Source organism: Pezoporus occidentalis, unplaced genomic scaffold (assembly GCF_034315485.1).
Source record: "Pezoporus occidentalis ecotype Australia unplaced genomic scaffold, CSIRO_AGI_Poc_V1 ctg41, whole genome shotgun sequence".
NCBI classification, from domain to species: domain Eukaryota; kingdom Metazoa; phylum Chordata; class Aves; order Psittaciformes; family Psittacidae; genus Pezoporus; species Pezoporus occidentalis.
Genome location: NW_026915736.1, coordinates 2,464,930 through 2,478,549, shown reverse-complemented (window position 1 = coordinate 2,478,549; position 13,620 = coordinate 2,464,930). Strand labels below are relative to the sequence as shown.

The following is a 13,620-nucleotide window of genomic DNA, read 5'->3' as shown; positions in this document are numbered from 1 at the left end:
GATTTACCTAGGAAACGAATGTACACCTTCTGCATCATCACTGCAATCAACTAATATCCAATTAAACATTCAATTGCTCTGCAAACCCCACAGCCATGGTTATAAATGCTATTTTACAACATTAACAAATTAGTCCAACAGCTACCAAGTTACCTGCACGAACAAGCCCTGATACTTCAATTGCAAGGTAAGAAAATTAAAACAAAAGAACCCCTGTCAGAATTTGGCACAGATCTAGATACCTTTTTCTTCCGATCCCGGGATCTTTTCCTGTGTTTTCTTTTTTTCTCATTTTCTTCCTCAGCAGCATTAATTTCTAATTCCTTGTTTTTCTTTAACTGTGATGCTGCGTGAGCCATAATGCATTAAAAATCCTTTACAACAATGCTCCCTTGTAAAAGGTGATTTCCTCGGGCACCTTTAGCCAGCCCTTACAGCAAATGGAAGGAAGTCTGTGACCAGAGCCAGGAACACATTCAGGATTCAGAGATCTCACAGAAGCTTGCAGTCACTACAAAAATACATAGTTGCAGATTTCTTCCTATACCTTTTTGTACCTGAGCCTTTACAAAACAGTGCAGCCATCGTAATGCATTTACTGTAATGAAAAACACAGCTGGGACAGAGAAAGCTGTATTATGGCTGTATCCCCTGCCACCAGCTGGAAGTGTCTAAGTGACTCCACTGAAGGGGGAATGCTGAAAAGGAGCGCTTTCTATTAAAAAAAATCCAGAACAATAACATATGGTGTATTGTATTTTCTTCATTAATCCTGAAGCATGTTTTTAAAACCTATTGAAAAATGCAGTGTTAATGATGCACATTTCTGAGCCGGTTTTGTATAGTAAGCTATTTAACCTATAATGAAATGGAGCAGCTCCTACTTTAGGTTAACTGCTGATGGTGACAAAAAATAAAATAAAAATTTCTTCTTACCATGGAGACCCTGACTGCATTATGTAGAAAACAATGCATGCATTGCCATATCTTAACAGTGTGCCCTTTATACTCATTTTTCAATCCCAATACATTTTGTGAGAGAGGATTACAGAAAGCCCTGTTGTCTCCCCCCCCCCCCTTTGTTTTAAACATACTTATTACAACACATCATACAGAAAGAAAGATGCAATCACCCTAGTGTGAGAAACAGGCATTTAATTCATGGGAGATTTGAGATTTCCTGGCACTGCTCTTTTACGTGGTCAGAAAGGGAAATCAGCACTATTTCCATGTAGCTGGAAATATACTTTTAGGCTTTTATATCAAGGCTTGCTTCAATCATCTTACTATTTTTGCCACCTGAGTCCTCAATGACTGCAGCTTTTGAATATTCATTATGGGAGGTAAAATAGCAGCAGTATTAAGGCCTGCAGGAGGATCTTTTACTAGGATGAACACAGAGCAAGTATCTAGTAAATAAGGAACCATATTTTTTCTACACAAGTATGAACCATCACCAGCTTGCCTTCAGACTGCTGTTTTTAACCTTTCTCAGTATTCCTAGTAGTATACTTTGCAGTAATGAAGATTAGCAGTCTGATTTCTTTCAGATAATAACCAAAAGTCTCCACAAATGAAACCAGTGTATTTTACAGGACACTAGTGTTTCTTTATAGACAGAAAAAAAAAACAAAAACAAAAACAAAACAAAACAGATTTTGCTGTAAAAATAAAATTCAAATTTGAAATGCAATTAGCCAAATCGTATTGAATCTTTGGAGTGTAGCATAAAAACCAGATGTTGAGGTCCAGTAAGTGACATGCATCCATTGCTTTAGTTTTCGTGTAACATGGCTAAAAGTAAAATAACATTTTAAATCTCCAAAACAGAAATTACTTTGAAAACTCTGTATGTTATCTAAAAGGCAGAACACAGTGCACTGTTTGTCCACTGTTCATGGGCTACCAAACTAGGTTTAAAAAGTTGCTTATTCTGGAATGACTTTTAAGAAATGAGCAAGGATAGAGAGCACAGTTATGTGACCTTAGGGACCTTTCTTTCCAATGCAGTAAAATCACAGGTTCTTGTCTGTATCCAAAACGCCCTGTACCTACACACCACCATATAGCTCTCCCTGCTCTTCCGCCACATCTGAAAGATTTCAGAAGGCTCACATAATTCTGCCTTTGTAAAGTTGTGGACAGAATAAAGTTGTACTTGGCCAATACCTAGTTTTGAACAAAGCAGCATCAAATTCCCACTTCCCTATGTGCTACAGAAGCTTGAATAAACATATTTCTGCTTTTAAAGACGTAAGGAGTACACCTGAATGACGCCCAGAGCATGCTTTCAACTACAGGGCATAACTGCAAGCAGTGAAAGGCCACATTCAGGCAGGTATCTGGAATTTGGCCCAGCTCTTCAGTGAAGCACAGGGCAGCAGTGAGAAGAGTACTGTACTACAGAAGCACTCCTGGAGAGGGAAACTGGGCAAAGCTGCTGACTTAGGAGGGCTGGGGAAGGTATCTCAAGGAGGCTGGTGGAGAAACTATCCCATTTCAGCAGGAAATAGAAGACTGCCTCATGCCTATCTGAAAAAAAAAAAAGGCAAAGAAAAAGCACCCACGGCTTCACTTTTCACTTTCTAGCTCAAAAGCTGCCTGCATGACCTTGGAAGTTATTCTGTCTGAAGCTTAGTTCTTTCTCTGCAAAATAAAGTTGACATTGGTTCCCCTGTCTGACAGAACCCAGTTATTAGGAGGGAAGTGCTTAGAAAATACAGCAGGACCAGAACTGAAAAAGGGTTTAAAAAAAAAAATCAATAGTTTTCTTTTGAAAGAGGATCCCCAGCACATCTCTATCTGCATTTGGAAGACCCATGAGCCCTTGCTTTAGGAAACCAACTTCTTAATCTAGCCACAAGTGAAGTGAATGCTGCTATCATTCACTGCTTGCTAGCTAAACCTTTTAGCCATATTAGCCTGTAATTTATGCCTAAATAACCTCATTAGATGGAAACACAAATAATGAATTATAAACTGGTATATGTTTAAAACACTTGAAGCATACTTTTTAAAATGTTAGCACAGAAAGCAATATTCACTTATGCATCTTAAAAGTCCTAATACCACCTTATGCATAGGCCATATTCTATGCAAGTATAAAGCAGAACAAGCTTTTATTAATGAGAATAATGCTAACAAATGAGGATAAGTGAACTCACCCAATCCCTTGAGATGTACATAAGTGCAAGGATTTTATCTGTCAGCCAAGGCTGCTCCATCCCAAGTAACTAACTGGACCTAACATTTAGATGTTTTTATTATGTGGACTACAATCCCCACTTGAACTGCAGAGTCCAAACTCCTTGTGAACTATATTTCAGGAAGAAAAAAAAATTCCTTTTCAAGCTAGGATTTTGAGAAAATCTATCTTAGTAAAGCAACAGTAAAAAAAAAAAAAAAGTCTTTATAGTTGGAGCAATACTAGCAATACTAATTCAGGATAGTTTGTGTAGCTTGCAGGCTTCAACAGTCTCAAACAGAAAAGAGATTACAAAAAGGGTGTGATTAAAAGATTCAGATGCCTGTGGCAAAGAGACTGTACAACCTCTGCTTTTGGGGAAATGGTGAACTGGCATCATTCACTGGAAGGTGATACAGCACTGCCAGATGAAAGCTGGATGAAGTGTGAAGGTTTTCATGCCAGAGGTGTCATAACTCACTTCACAGAATCATAGAACCAAGGGAATTAGGTACTGGAAAACTTCATTAAGGGCTACTTTTCAGACTTCAGGAAAATAATTAAGCTGTTTGATTTCACCCTTAATTACAAAGCTAATGAAATGCCAATGAATGTTTCAGCACAATCCATAGGGTCCTGATAAAGAAATATAAACTGTATCTTACTTGAACAATGGGAAATTTACACGTCCTGTTAGCGCAAAGATAATGTCTACTTAGCTTCATCTACTCATGAAGTTGCAGTAATGGCTGAGAAAAGATCGTATAAACTTGAAAGCGAAGTGTGTCATTTGGTTTAGTATAAACTGCTAGTCCCACTTAAACCTAAATTCTTGACAGACAGCAAAATGGCATTAGCACAAACATTGAGACAGATCTTGAAAAACCACAAGTTACAGGGGGTAAAAAAGTGATCTAATTATTGGAGTTAATTTATCGGTTAGTCAGCAGTTTATGGAGCACAGATAGTACCATCACTTTTACTTTTTTCTTTTCTTTTAAATAATTATACAGCACAAGGAAAAAAAAAAGGTTGAGACAATCATGAAAATACTGGTTTTCTAAGAATATGCCAAAAAAAGGGATCTATGAAAATCTAAGCTCTTCTAGAGAAGATCGAACACCATAGAAATGTTCAATATTTACACCGGATCACTATGGCTCAGAAAAGGCCTACAATCACAGTAAACAAAGTATCTTTACATTTTCCCAAAGGTAAAAAAAAAAAGCATTATAGGTAGAACAGAAATAGCAGAGAACAAAGGAAAGAAAAACACATGAAGAAAAACAGAGCTAATTCTTGTTAGGTTACACTTAATTTCTGATTTATCTGCTGTAGAACAAATGATTAAAAAGGGGATGGGAGTCTATCTTTCTGCCAATATAGCCCCCTGATGGGGGCTGGATTATTTCGCTGACAAAAGTGGTGGAAGTGAAAAGAGAAGAAAGAACATGACATACTAGACATAAGGGCAATATTGATTTACCAATTTATGAAAATAACACTTTGAGACTTTGGTTAAAGAAACAAAACAAAAAAAAAAGCTGTGTGAAAGTCGGTGCACCCACAAAAGAACCCTTCAAAGGAATCTCTTAAGAGCTGTCTGCTCACATGTTGGACTAGCAGGCCTTGTGTCTCAAATAACAAACAAAAACCAAAATTGAGTGAACAACATTAAAAGCTTACTTAGCATCTAGCTTTACTTTTGTCTCATTTTCACACATCTGATGTCAGGGCAGGATGGGCCCATCTCCAAACATGCAGAAAATAGAGGTCCCTAAGTAGCAAATGAATGGAAAAAAAGAACTGTAAGGCTTGCTTTGCCTGTTCTGTTGCACTGAGGTAGCACCCTCTCTTTTCCCTCCCCCCTTCCCCCACTTCCCCCCACCTGCTCTTCTAGCAGAATTCTGCTTTGGCAATAATAATCCCAGACAAACTCTGAGGAAAGGTGAGAGTCAGAAAGGGATGCGCGCACTACACAGAGAGAAGGGAAATAACTACATTGCATTTTACAGACCACTTCTACAGTGCTTATCCAGTCTTTGAACTTCCTGCGTAAACTTTGGAATTTTGTTATGTTTCATTTCTGATTTGACTTCTTTAGGGCACAACACCTTAAAAAAAGCTTTGGAAAGGACACAAATTCACAGCCAGGTATTTGAAGCTGAGCGCATTTGTACTGTCCCATGAAGAGACTTGCTGCTTTTTAAATGATCTTGCTGCGCTCACTGGGAATTTAAGCAAAAATGGTAGCAATTGTAATTGCAGAAACAAACAAAAAAAACAAACCAAACCAAAAACCAAACCACAACCTGAGTGAAACAACCCACCCCCCAAAAACCTCACACACACTCACCCTCAAACATCCACACAGAAAACAGTCATGGAATTTGGTTTTCACTGCGTGCTCTCTAGACAAATCACCTGCCTTCTGAGCTCAAAGCAGCAGTCGCATTCAAGCTCTCAGAATTAAGTGCAAGATTACTATCCCTCTATGCAGGGATGACAAATTTTGTCTTAACTGATGAAGTTAAATCTTCCGCAGTCCAGCATACTTCCAAAACAAGGATGGCTGATGTGTCTGTGAATTCATCACTAACTTCCAGTTTGAGGGATGACATTTAAAGAAAGCCACCGATTTCAGTTTGCCTTTAAGACTTAAGTTGTAAGTAGGGACAGTTCAAAAGCTGACTCAAGGCTCACTTAACCCGTGGCCCCAGAGGCAGAAAAAAAGTGGGACAATAAATCTTCAGCTGCCCCAGGCCATAGAGGCATGGTAAATCTGCCTGCAGAATGGGAGAAGGAAACAATGTGCTTATGCACCACCAGATGAGAAAGTGACTATAGAAAACTGCACAGGACCAAGGACCTGGAGATTATTATCTCTGACTTTCAAAACAAGATAATTTTGTTTGAGGCCTGTACAGAAAGAAAGGGAGCTAAGAGTGAGAAATTAGCTGCTCTGTAAAGATGGTGTAAAAAGTTTCATCTATGACTCATAACAAACTAAGAAAAGGATACTGGTGTGTATTATTTATAGAGGGACACTAATTGGAAGATAGATTTTGAGTGGGTTTGTGGATGGAATTTCTGAGGAGTCTGATGCAAGGAACATGGTAAGAGTAAGATACACAATCTCTAAATTGTTGCTGAGCAAACACTCAAAAAACTTTTTATTCTTCCTCCACCAAGAATAACATCGCTAAAAAACTATGCTTAATGGGAATGACTGAAATCATACACTTTTAGAAAAAGCTTTTCTACATTTTTCTCTGCAATTCAAATAACCAGGACTGAAATTCAGTATTGGTGTCTCAGGGATACTGACAAAGACCACTCTATGAGATGGTAATAAATTGGTTTCAATTATGTTAAGGGGTGGAAGTAATAGTCAGGACTGATATTAGGTCATAATTAGTGACATATTCCCAAACCTGGTTTGGAACTACTTAGTAATGTTCTGAAACCATAAATTCAGTAGATGAACGTTCTTCAGGTTCCTAGTTTCGTAGTTACTCTCTATGTATCCCACCATGCTCTCCTAGTTTTACTACTGCACACCCCAGTATATCAGGGGCACTAGGAAGTAGCATGGTGCTACGTGGCACCAAACTGAGATTTTTGATTGGGAATTGTTAGATGCCTCTACAAATTACACTAACACAACCAGTAAAGTCTATCCCCGCATATAGGATTAAGTGCAAAAGTAGGCTTTGTATCAGTTTTGCACTTCCACACACATAATTTGAACACTGCCTGTGATATGATGGGAGGATCTGTCCCTGCCTGGTGAGCTCCAAAACAGAAGTGCAAAAACCCATTCATCAGGATTTTATGGTTCAGCTACAAACTTCACCCTGAGTGGACAATGCTGCTGCATCTGTTAACTTCTACTTCAACACATGAAAGCAGCAGCCAATTTGCTAATACATCCAGTGAACAACAAGCCTGTGGAGGGGTTTCCTTCAACATAATGAAAGCAGATATCAAGGGGGTCCGGTGTGGCTTTCAGAAGTGTCTCTGTCAGGTCATCCAGTCCCCAAAGAAATAGAAGTTATTCTTCCCTGCTCATCTCAGATGGAAAACTCCCTGTCTCAGAGTGGTTTAAAAATAACCCAAACCAGCAGCAGGAAATGTCTTTGTGGTATTTCAAGTTACTCGGTATCAAGTCCCTGCCTGCTATCCCTTTTTTGGAGCACTAGCAATCTCACAATAGTAAAAGCTTTACATAGCCATACCACTGCAGAACTGCAATACCTGCAAAGGTGCCAATAAGCGAATCTGCTTAAGGAAATGAAGCTGCTGAACAAAGAGCGTGGTGGGACTAACAGTCACAAACAGATGTAACACCTTTGCCCATAATTAATATATCTAATTTTCCAATACCCTTTAATTAGAGTTCTTTGGTTTTTGTTAAAAAGGTTTCAGTCAAAAATAAATACTTTAGGCTAAAACAGTTTGACTAAGTAAGCCTCTACATAAATCACTGCACAATGTATATCCAGGGCTTGTAAACCTCTTTGCCTTAGGAAGATACTGTGACCATGAGAATATTATTTTACTTGCCCTATCATGACAGCCACAAAAGGAAAAATATGTGTAACTTTGGACAAAGGCAGCACTTGACTGCCTTATGAAATGGGTTATTTCCCTCACCCGCCTTCAACAGTAGGGAGCTGCCCTAAGTGACCTGGTGTCCATATATTTTCCCGTTGCCAAGCTCTGCACATCAAGCGCAGCTTACTTGTTGTTTTGTTTTGAAATAAAAAGTTGCTGAATAACAAAGGACCCATCTGCAAAGGTCACAGAAAAGGCTTTCTTTGAAGTTTCCAGCATTTCCCAGTTGCCCTGAGACTTTCAACTGTATCATTTTTTGCTGAATTTCTGTGGTACAAAAATACAGAAAGTACAAGGAAGAAAAACGGTTCCTTGGCTTGTTTTGTGTGGCAGCTAATTTTTAATTTCTCTGAACTACTTTCACACACAAAAATCCACTACTAACTTGCAATATTCCTGAGACAAAGAAAACAGGTGTGTAGTGAGCCAAAGAGAGCTGCAGTTTTGGTTCCTTCCCTGTTCAGTGCCACAGTCAGATGCTGGACCTAGGGTCACTTGACAAGCACAGAGGACGTATTTACTAACTGACTTAAATTGCAGACTTTCCATTTTAGCAAATCAAAGTGCAGAATTTTCAGTGAAGACCTCAGTTCCTACCAATATACACACAATTTATTAAGTTTTAAGGAAATGTTTAAAATAAAAAAAATTTAAATAAAAAAAATTCCCCAATCTACTCCAGCATAAAAAACTCATTTAATTAGACTCCTTAATTATTCATTATTCCTTTTCCTATGTTCAAATGACCATCTTTGTCTCATTCCCAGAGGATGCTCTCCATAATTAAGTCAGGGAATCGTTAAAATCTCAACATGCTGCCCGAGTAAGATTTCAGCAATGTGTTCTGCACAATCTATGCAGCAATGAATTGACTTTTATAGAAAAAAAAAGAAAAAGTAAAAAGCAGGATCATTAGCAATCAGTAACAAGAGACAGAAGGTTATCAAATGCATGGCTTTCAGATGATGCTTTTCTCACTTTCCGTAAGTAAATTCATGTACAAGTCTACACTTAAAACAACGGCATGTGAAAATTTTCAATTTTCTGAAAATAACAACCAATATTATAAATCACTCATTTTACATTTTATTTGGGTGGGGAAGGAACTCCAGCTATCACAGCTTCAGTGTTAAAATTCTGCTGGAACAAACCCTTGGAGCAAGAAAGATCACTACCAGAGGCTGGTCAAAAGCAAAAAAAATACACTGCCACAACAAAGATTCAGAAATGTTCTTAATGCATAAATTTCCCATAAAGCTATTAATGTCCACAGGAGGCCAAGTTCTTTCTTGGCCTGGCAAGAGTCAAAAAACCCACTCATCTGCATAATAATTATAATTATCACAGAATAGGTACATTGATGTGATTCCTGAAAACCCAGGTAATATTAGTGCCCAATTCAGAAGAACACAGTAAGAGGCAATTCCTGCCCTGATCTGTTAGTAAGCTAAATACACAGTGTACAGGGTGTGAGGAGGAAATACTACTTCAGAAAGGGGCAACTGAATTGGAGATGATGATGTTGGAGGGGGCTTGTTTTGTTTGTATTGTATGGCAAACAGAACATAAGTTAACAGAAGACAAATATCATACTGGGGATGTAAAACCAGAAGTATCAGCCTTGAAGACATAGGAAAGAAGGCTCTCTCTCTCTTACATGATTTTGCCTGGGTCTTAGCTGGACACTAAATTTCTAGGAAACATTTGTCAGCTGGAGATGTGAAGAATTTATTGCTTTAACTCTGAAATCAGTCTTCGCAAAACAATGCTGAATGCTTTTCTGAATCTGTGGTTAGTAATAAACAGCTTTGGACATGCACATTCATACACACTTAGTAAAGACAAATACCAGTCAGCACTGCAATCTTGCTCATTTGCCTGCCTCCTCCGGCTCCCACTTTTTTGCCCCAAAACCAGGCAAACCCATATGACTGGATGCAAACCTACAAAGAACTAAGGGTGCTTTTTACTTATTCTTTTTTTTTTTTTTCCCCTTTATCTTTCAGTTCTTGTGTTTTGTTTTATTTTACAATAGATTGCGGAGGGGCTGTGAAGGAGAAAGGTTACATGGAAGTTCTATTTGGAAAAAAATACCTTGTTTCTTTTCTAAAGATAGAATAAATTCTACCTGAAATACTTGATGAACCTAAAATTGAAATACTCAATATTACACACAGCAGAAGACAGGAAAATACAAGAATTGTGATCCTAGAATAGACATGGAACAGCTTAAAGTGCACTAAAATAGATAGGTACATAACAATGAGGTGAACTCCATGCAGTTTACGCTGGCACACTTGAACTACACCAGCTTAAGATAAGGTTCCTGCCAGTATAGCTTTTTGGGTTGTTTTGGGGTCTGGAGGGGTCTTTTTGAGACTTGAGAAATAGGCAGGACATCAAGATTGTTGAAGGGCAAACTTGGTTTTCAACTTGAAAGAACAGGGAGGGGAAAGAAAACTTGAAAGAGAGGAGGTAACAAAATTGTACACTGGTCCAGTTAACTTCCAGTCCAAGAAAACTTCTGTAGCAAGGAATTTGTCATTACCTGGAAGGTAATGGGAAGAACCGCAATCACTGGCTTTGTCAAGAGGAAACTTGATAAAATTAATTTAATTTTGTTTAATGAAAGGGTGGCATGTATTTATACAGAAGAAAAGCAATACTTGTACAGGACATTCTCATAAGTAAGGTAAGTGACATGTGTTGATGGAAAGATTGTTAGATTAATCCAAGATCTGATAACTGAACTCCAGAATGAGATACTAGCATTCATTGTCAAAATGGATATTCTGCAAGCATCTGTCCTGACTTTGCTTATCTCCAGTGTTTTCATTAATGACTTGGGGAATAGAAAGGGCTGTTACCAATGCAGACAACAGGAAACTACAAGAAGTATATGCATGCTAAAGACAGATCAAAATGATAAGTGGGACCAGAGTAATGGGTTAGGGGTGAGAAGGGGGAAACACCAAAAGGAAAACAGAGTTTCAGTGAGAATGATAAGAAGAGAAAAACCCCACACTTGCAATAGGTTAGGCAACAAGACTGCTCTTCAGCAGTCTGGAGGGTATAAAACATTGCAAGTTCAATACGGGACAAAAGACAAACAGCACAGTAGAGTGTAGAAGTACAGCCTGCACAATAAAACAATCTGCCGTTTAGCATTTGCAAAGCTGCAGGTATACTATGACTGACTTCTGCTATTCTGTTTCCAGAAAGATATGAATGTTTGGAAAACAAGAATAGTTAGAAGTCTGTAAAACACATCCTCATTTAGCCTAAAGAAAAAAATGACTAACAGAACATGGCAACAGTCCTCAAGTCCATCAAAGCCTGCCAAAATGCAGAAAGAAATAGTCTGTTCTCCAGTATTACTATGGATAGTAATAGGAGTAAAAAATATAATTTGCAGCAACACAGATTTAGGTAAGATACTATGAACATTTTTTGCAATAAGAATAATGAAGTTCTGCAACAGAATGTAAGAAACTTGATAACTTCATCATAAACCTTTAGGAAAGGTGTACAGGATCCATACTACTACAGAAGCTCATGAAAGTCAGCAGGACAATACCAAAAGCAATAATACATGTGTGCATAGCTCTGATGAAGGCAAGCGCTGAACCCTATCAAAATGGTTCATGCAGTAAGTCCAGAGTTGGGAAATCAATAATATGACCTGCACTTACAAAATAAAGAAAAAAAAAAGAGGGAAAAAAAACCCAAACAAACAGACAAAAAACAAACAAAAAAAAAACAAACAAAAAAAACCCAACAACAAAAAAACAAAAACAAACCCAAACACACCCCCACGCCCCCCCCCCCAGAAAAAAAAACAACCCACAAAACAAAACCAGACCACAAAACCATCCCTGAGTCTGTGTCCTGTGGGTCACATAGCCTGCTAAACAGCACTCTGAATCAAGACCTCCCTGTGCCCTAGATAAACATGGCATCCACCTAATGCAACTTAATACGTAAGTGAGCATTGGAAGACTAATGTGTAAGTAATTGCCTAAAACATTAAAATAACAAATAAGTTATCAAATGTATAAATGTTTATAAAAAAAATCTCCCTGCCTACCTGCCAGACTAGAAACCTGAAGGAACTACATACTGCATATTTATGAGGCTAGTTATCTAGCTATTGACAGGCAAAATCTCTGCAACATAAAATTCTAACTATGACCAGAATAGAAACTTTAAAGCTTTCCCTTATAAAATACATATTTGGAGCCATTTAGCATTATTTAGGTTGGTGACATTAATCCTATGACTACCATACCAAGAGGACCACAGACATCCCAGCTTCCAAAAGTTTGTTCTTAGTTCAACCTTACTGTGACAGCACGAAACTATTTTATTGATTTCAGTGTTGTATGCTTTAATAGGTTTGGACAGTTAGAAATGTATTTTCAGTTCATAATATAAAAATCTATGACCATTAGCATGCCTGATATTATCAGAAGCATTTGCTGCCGAGCTCCAAATGAAGATCCAAATCAAAAGAGAACAGTGATGTATCTGAATTATTCTGGTGAGTTTGAAAGTCTTAAGAATGTATTTTCAGTGTATCTAAAATAGAATAAAAATATAAAATCTACAGTTAGTTCATAGGTTTAAAAATGAAGAGGAATTAAACACAACAAACTACGTAGAAATATACAATATACTAAGAAGTTTGCTCTAAATTACAGGCACACAACAGAATTCTACTTTCAAGAAAACGATGGGAGCCCATCACTTGTCTATTTAAAACTGAGCTAGAAAAATAAAGAAAGGAATTGTAAAGAGCAATTCTGCATTGCCAGGATAATGGCTAAGAAGATCTAATAGGCTTTTTCCATATCTTATCATCACATTTTGATTACTTTGGTGTGAAGTCATCTATGGGGTCCATCTGTCAGAGAAGGGAAAGAATATCTTTGGTCACAGGCTTGCCACGAAGGCTTTAAACTAAAGTTGCCTGGGTAGGAGAATCTCAATCCATCCCACTCCTACCAGTTTGATGGCAGTGCCAAAAAGAGATGCCCAGAGTTTGCAGAAGGATCACAGGTCAGCAGGAGAGCACCTGAAGAGCAGCACAAAGGAATTCCAGCCACTCCAGCCCTTAAGTCAGCTTCATCAGGAGCCCAACTTAAACGTCTATATGCAAACACACATTGCATGGGTAATAAACAAGAGGAGTTAAGAGATGTGTGCATGCCTGCAGGGCTATGAACTTATTGGCATCATGTAGATGTGGCTAGACTGTTGGAATGGAAGGACAGAGGCTCTTCAGGAAGGTCAGACAGGAAAGATGAGGAAGGGGTGTTGCTCTCTATGTCAATGACCAGCTGGAGTATATGGAGCTCTGCCCAAGGATGGATGAGGAGCCAACCAAGAATGTACGGGTCAGGATTAAAGGGAGGGCAGGGACAGATGACATTATAAGTGGGACAAGAAGTTGTTGTGTTTTACCACACACACAAAATTGCAATTTTATACAGATTTTTCATAGAGTCTATAATATTTTTGGTATTAAATTGCAAAAGCACTACAGAAGACTCCAGCTGTTTAGAGATATAAGATAGTTAATAATGTGTTTCTTCTAAATATATATTACATAACTTATAAAAAGAGGAAAAATGTTAAAGTTTGTAGCCTTGGAGCTGCTTTCTAGAGTTAAAACACGTATTGTGAAGGGTATTCGCTGGCTGCATGAAAACAGGCTAACCAGCGTGCAAGTTACAGAGGCCACAATTCAGTACAAATGCATTTTGAGTAGCCGTGAAGTTTGGCAGATGATACAGATACAGTGATACTGAAAAACAAGT

General features: G+C 38.1%; 1 protein-coding gene across 10 annotated transcripts in view; it reads right to left on the bottom strand.

The window, feature by feature from the left end:
• ANK3 (ankyrin 3) overlaps positions 1 to 13,620 on the bottom strand; it is a 379,098-nt gene that overhangs the window by 208,159 nt on the left and 157,319 nt on the right. For 9 of the 10 annotated variants that reach the window (XM_062634018.1, XM_062634019.1, XM_062634020.1 and 6 more), the window contains exon 1: positions 243 to 679. The exons of the other annotated variant lie outside the window; for it this stretch is intronic. In XM_062634018.1, coding sequence (XP_062490002.1) covers positions 243 to 359 — 117 coding nt within the window. In that variant the 5' untranslated portion in view covers positions 360 to 679. Of the gene's footprint in view, positions 1 to 242; positions 680 to 13,620 lie in introns of those variants that run through there. 10 annotated transcript variants of the gene reach the window in all.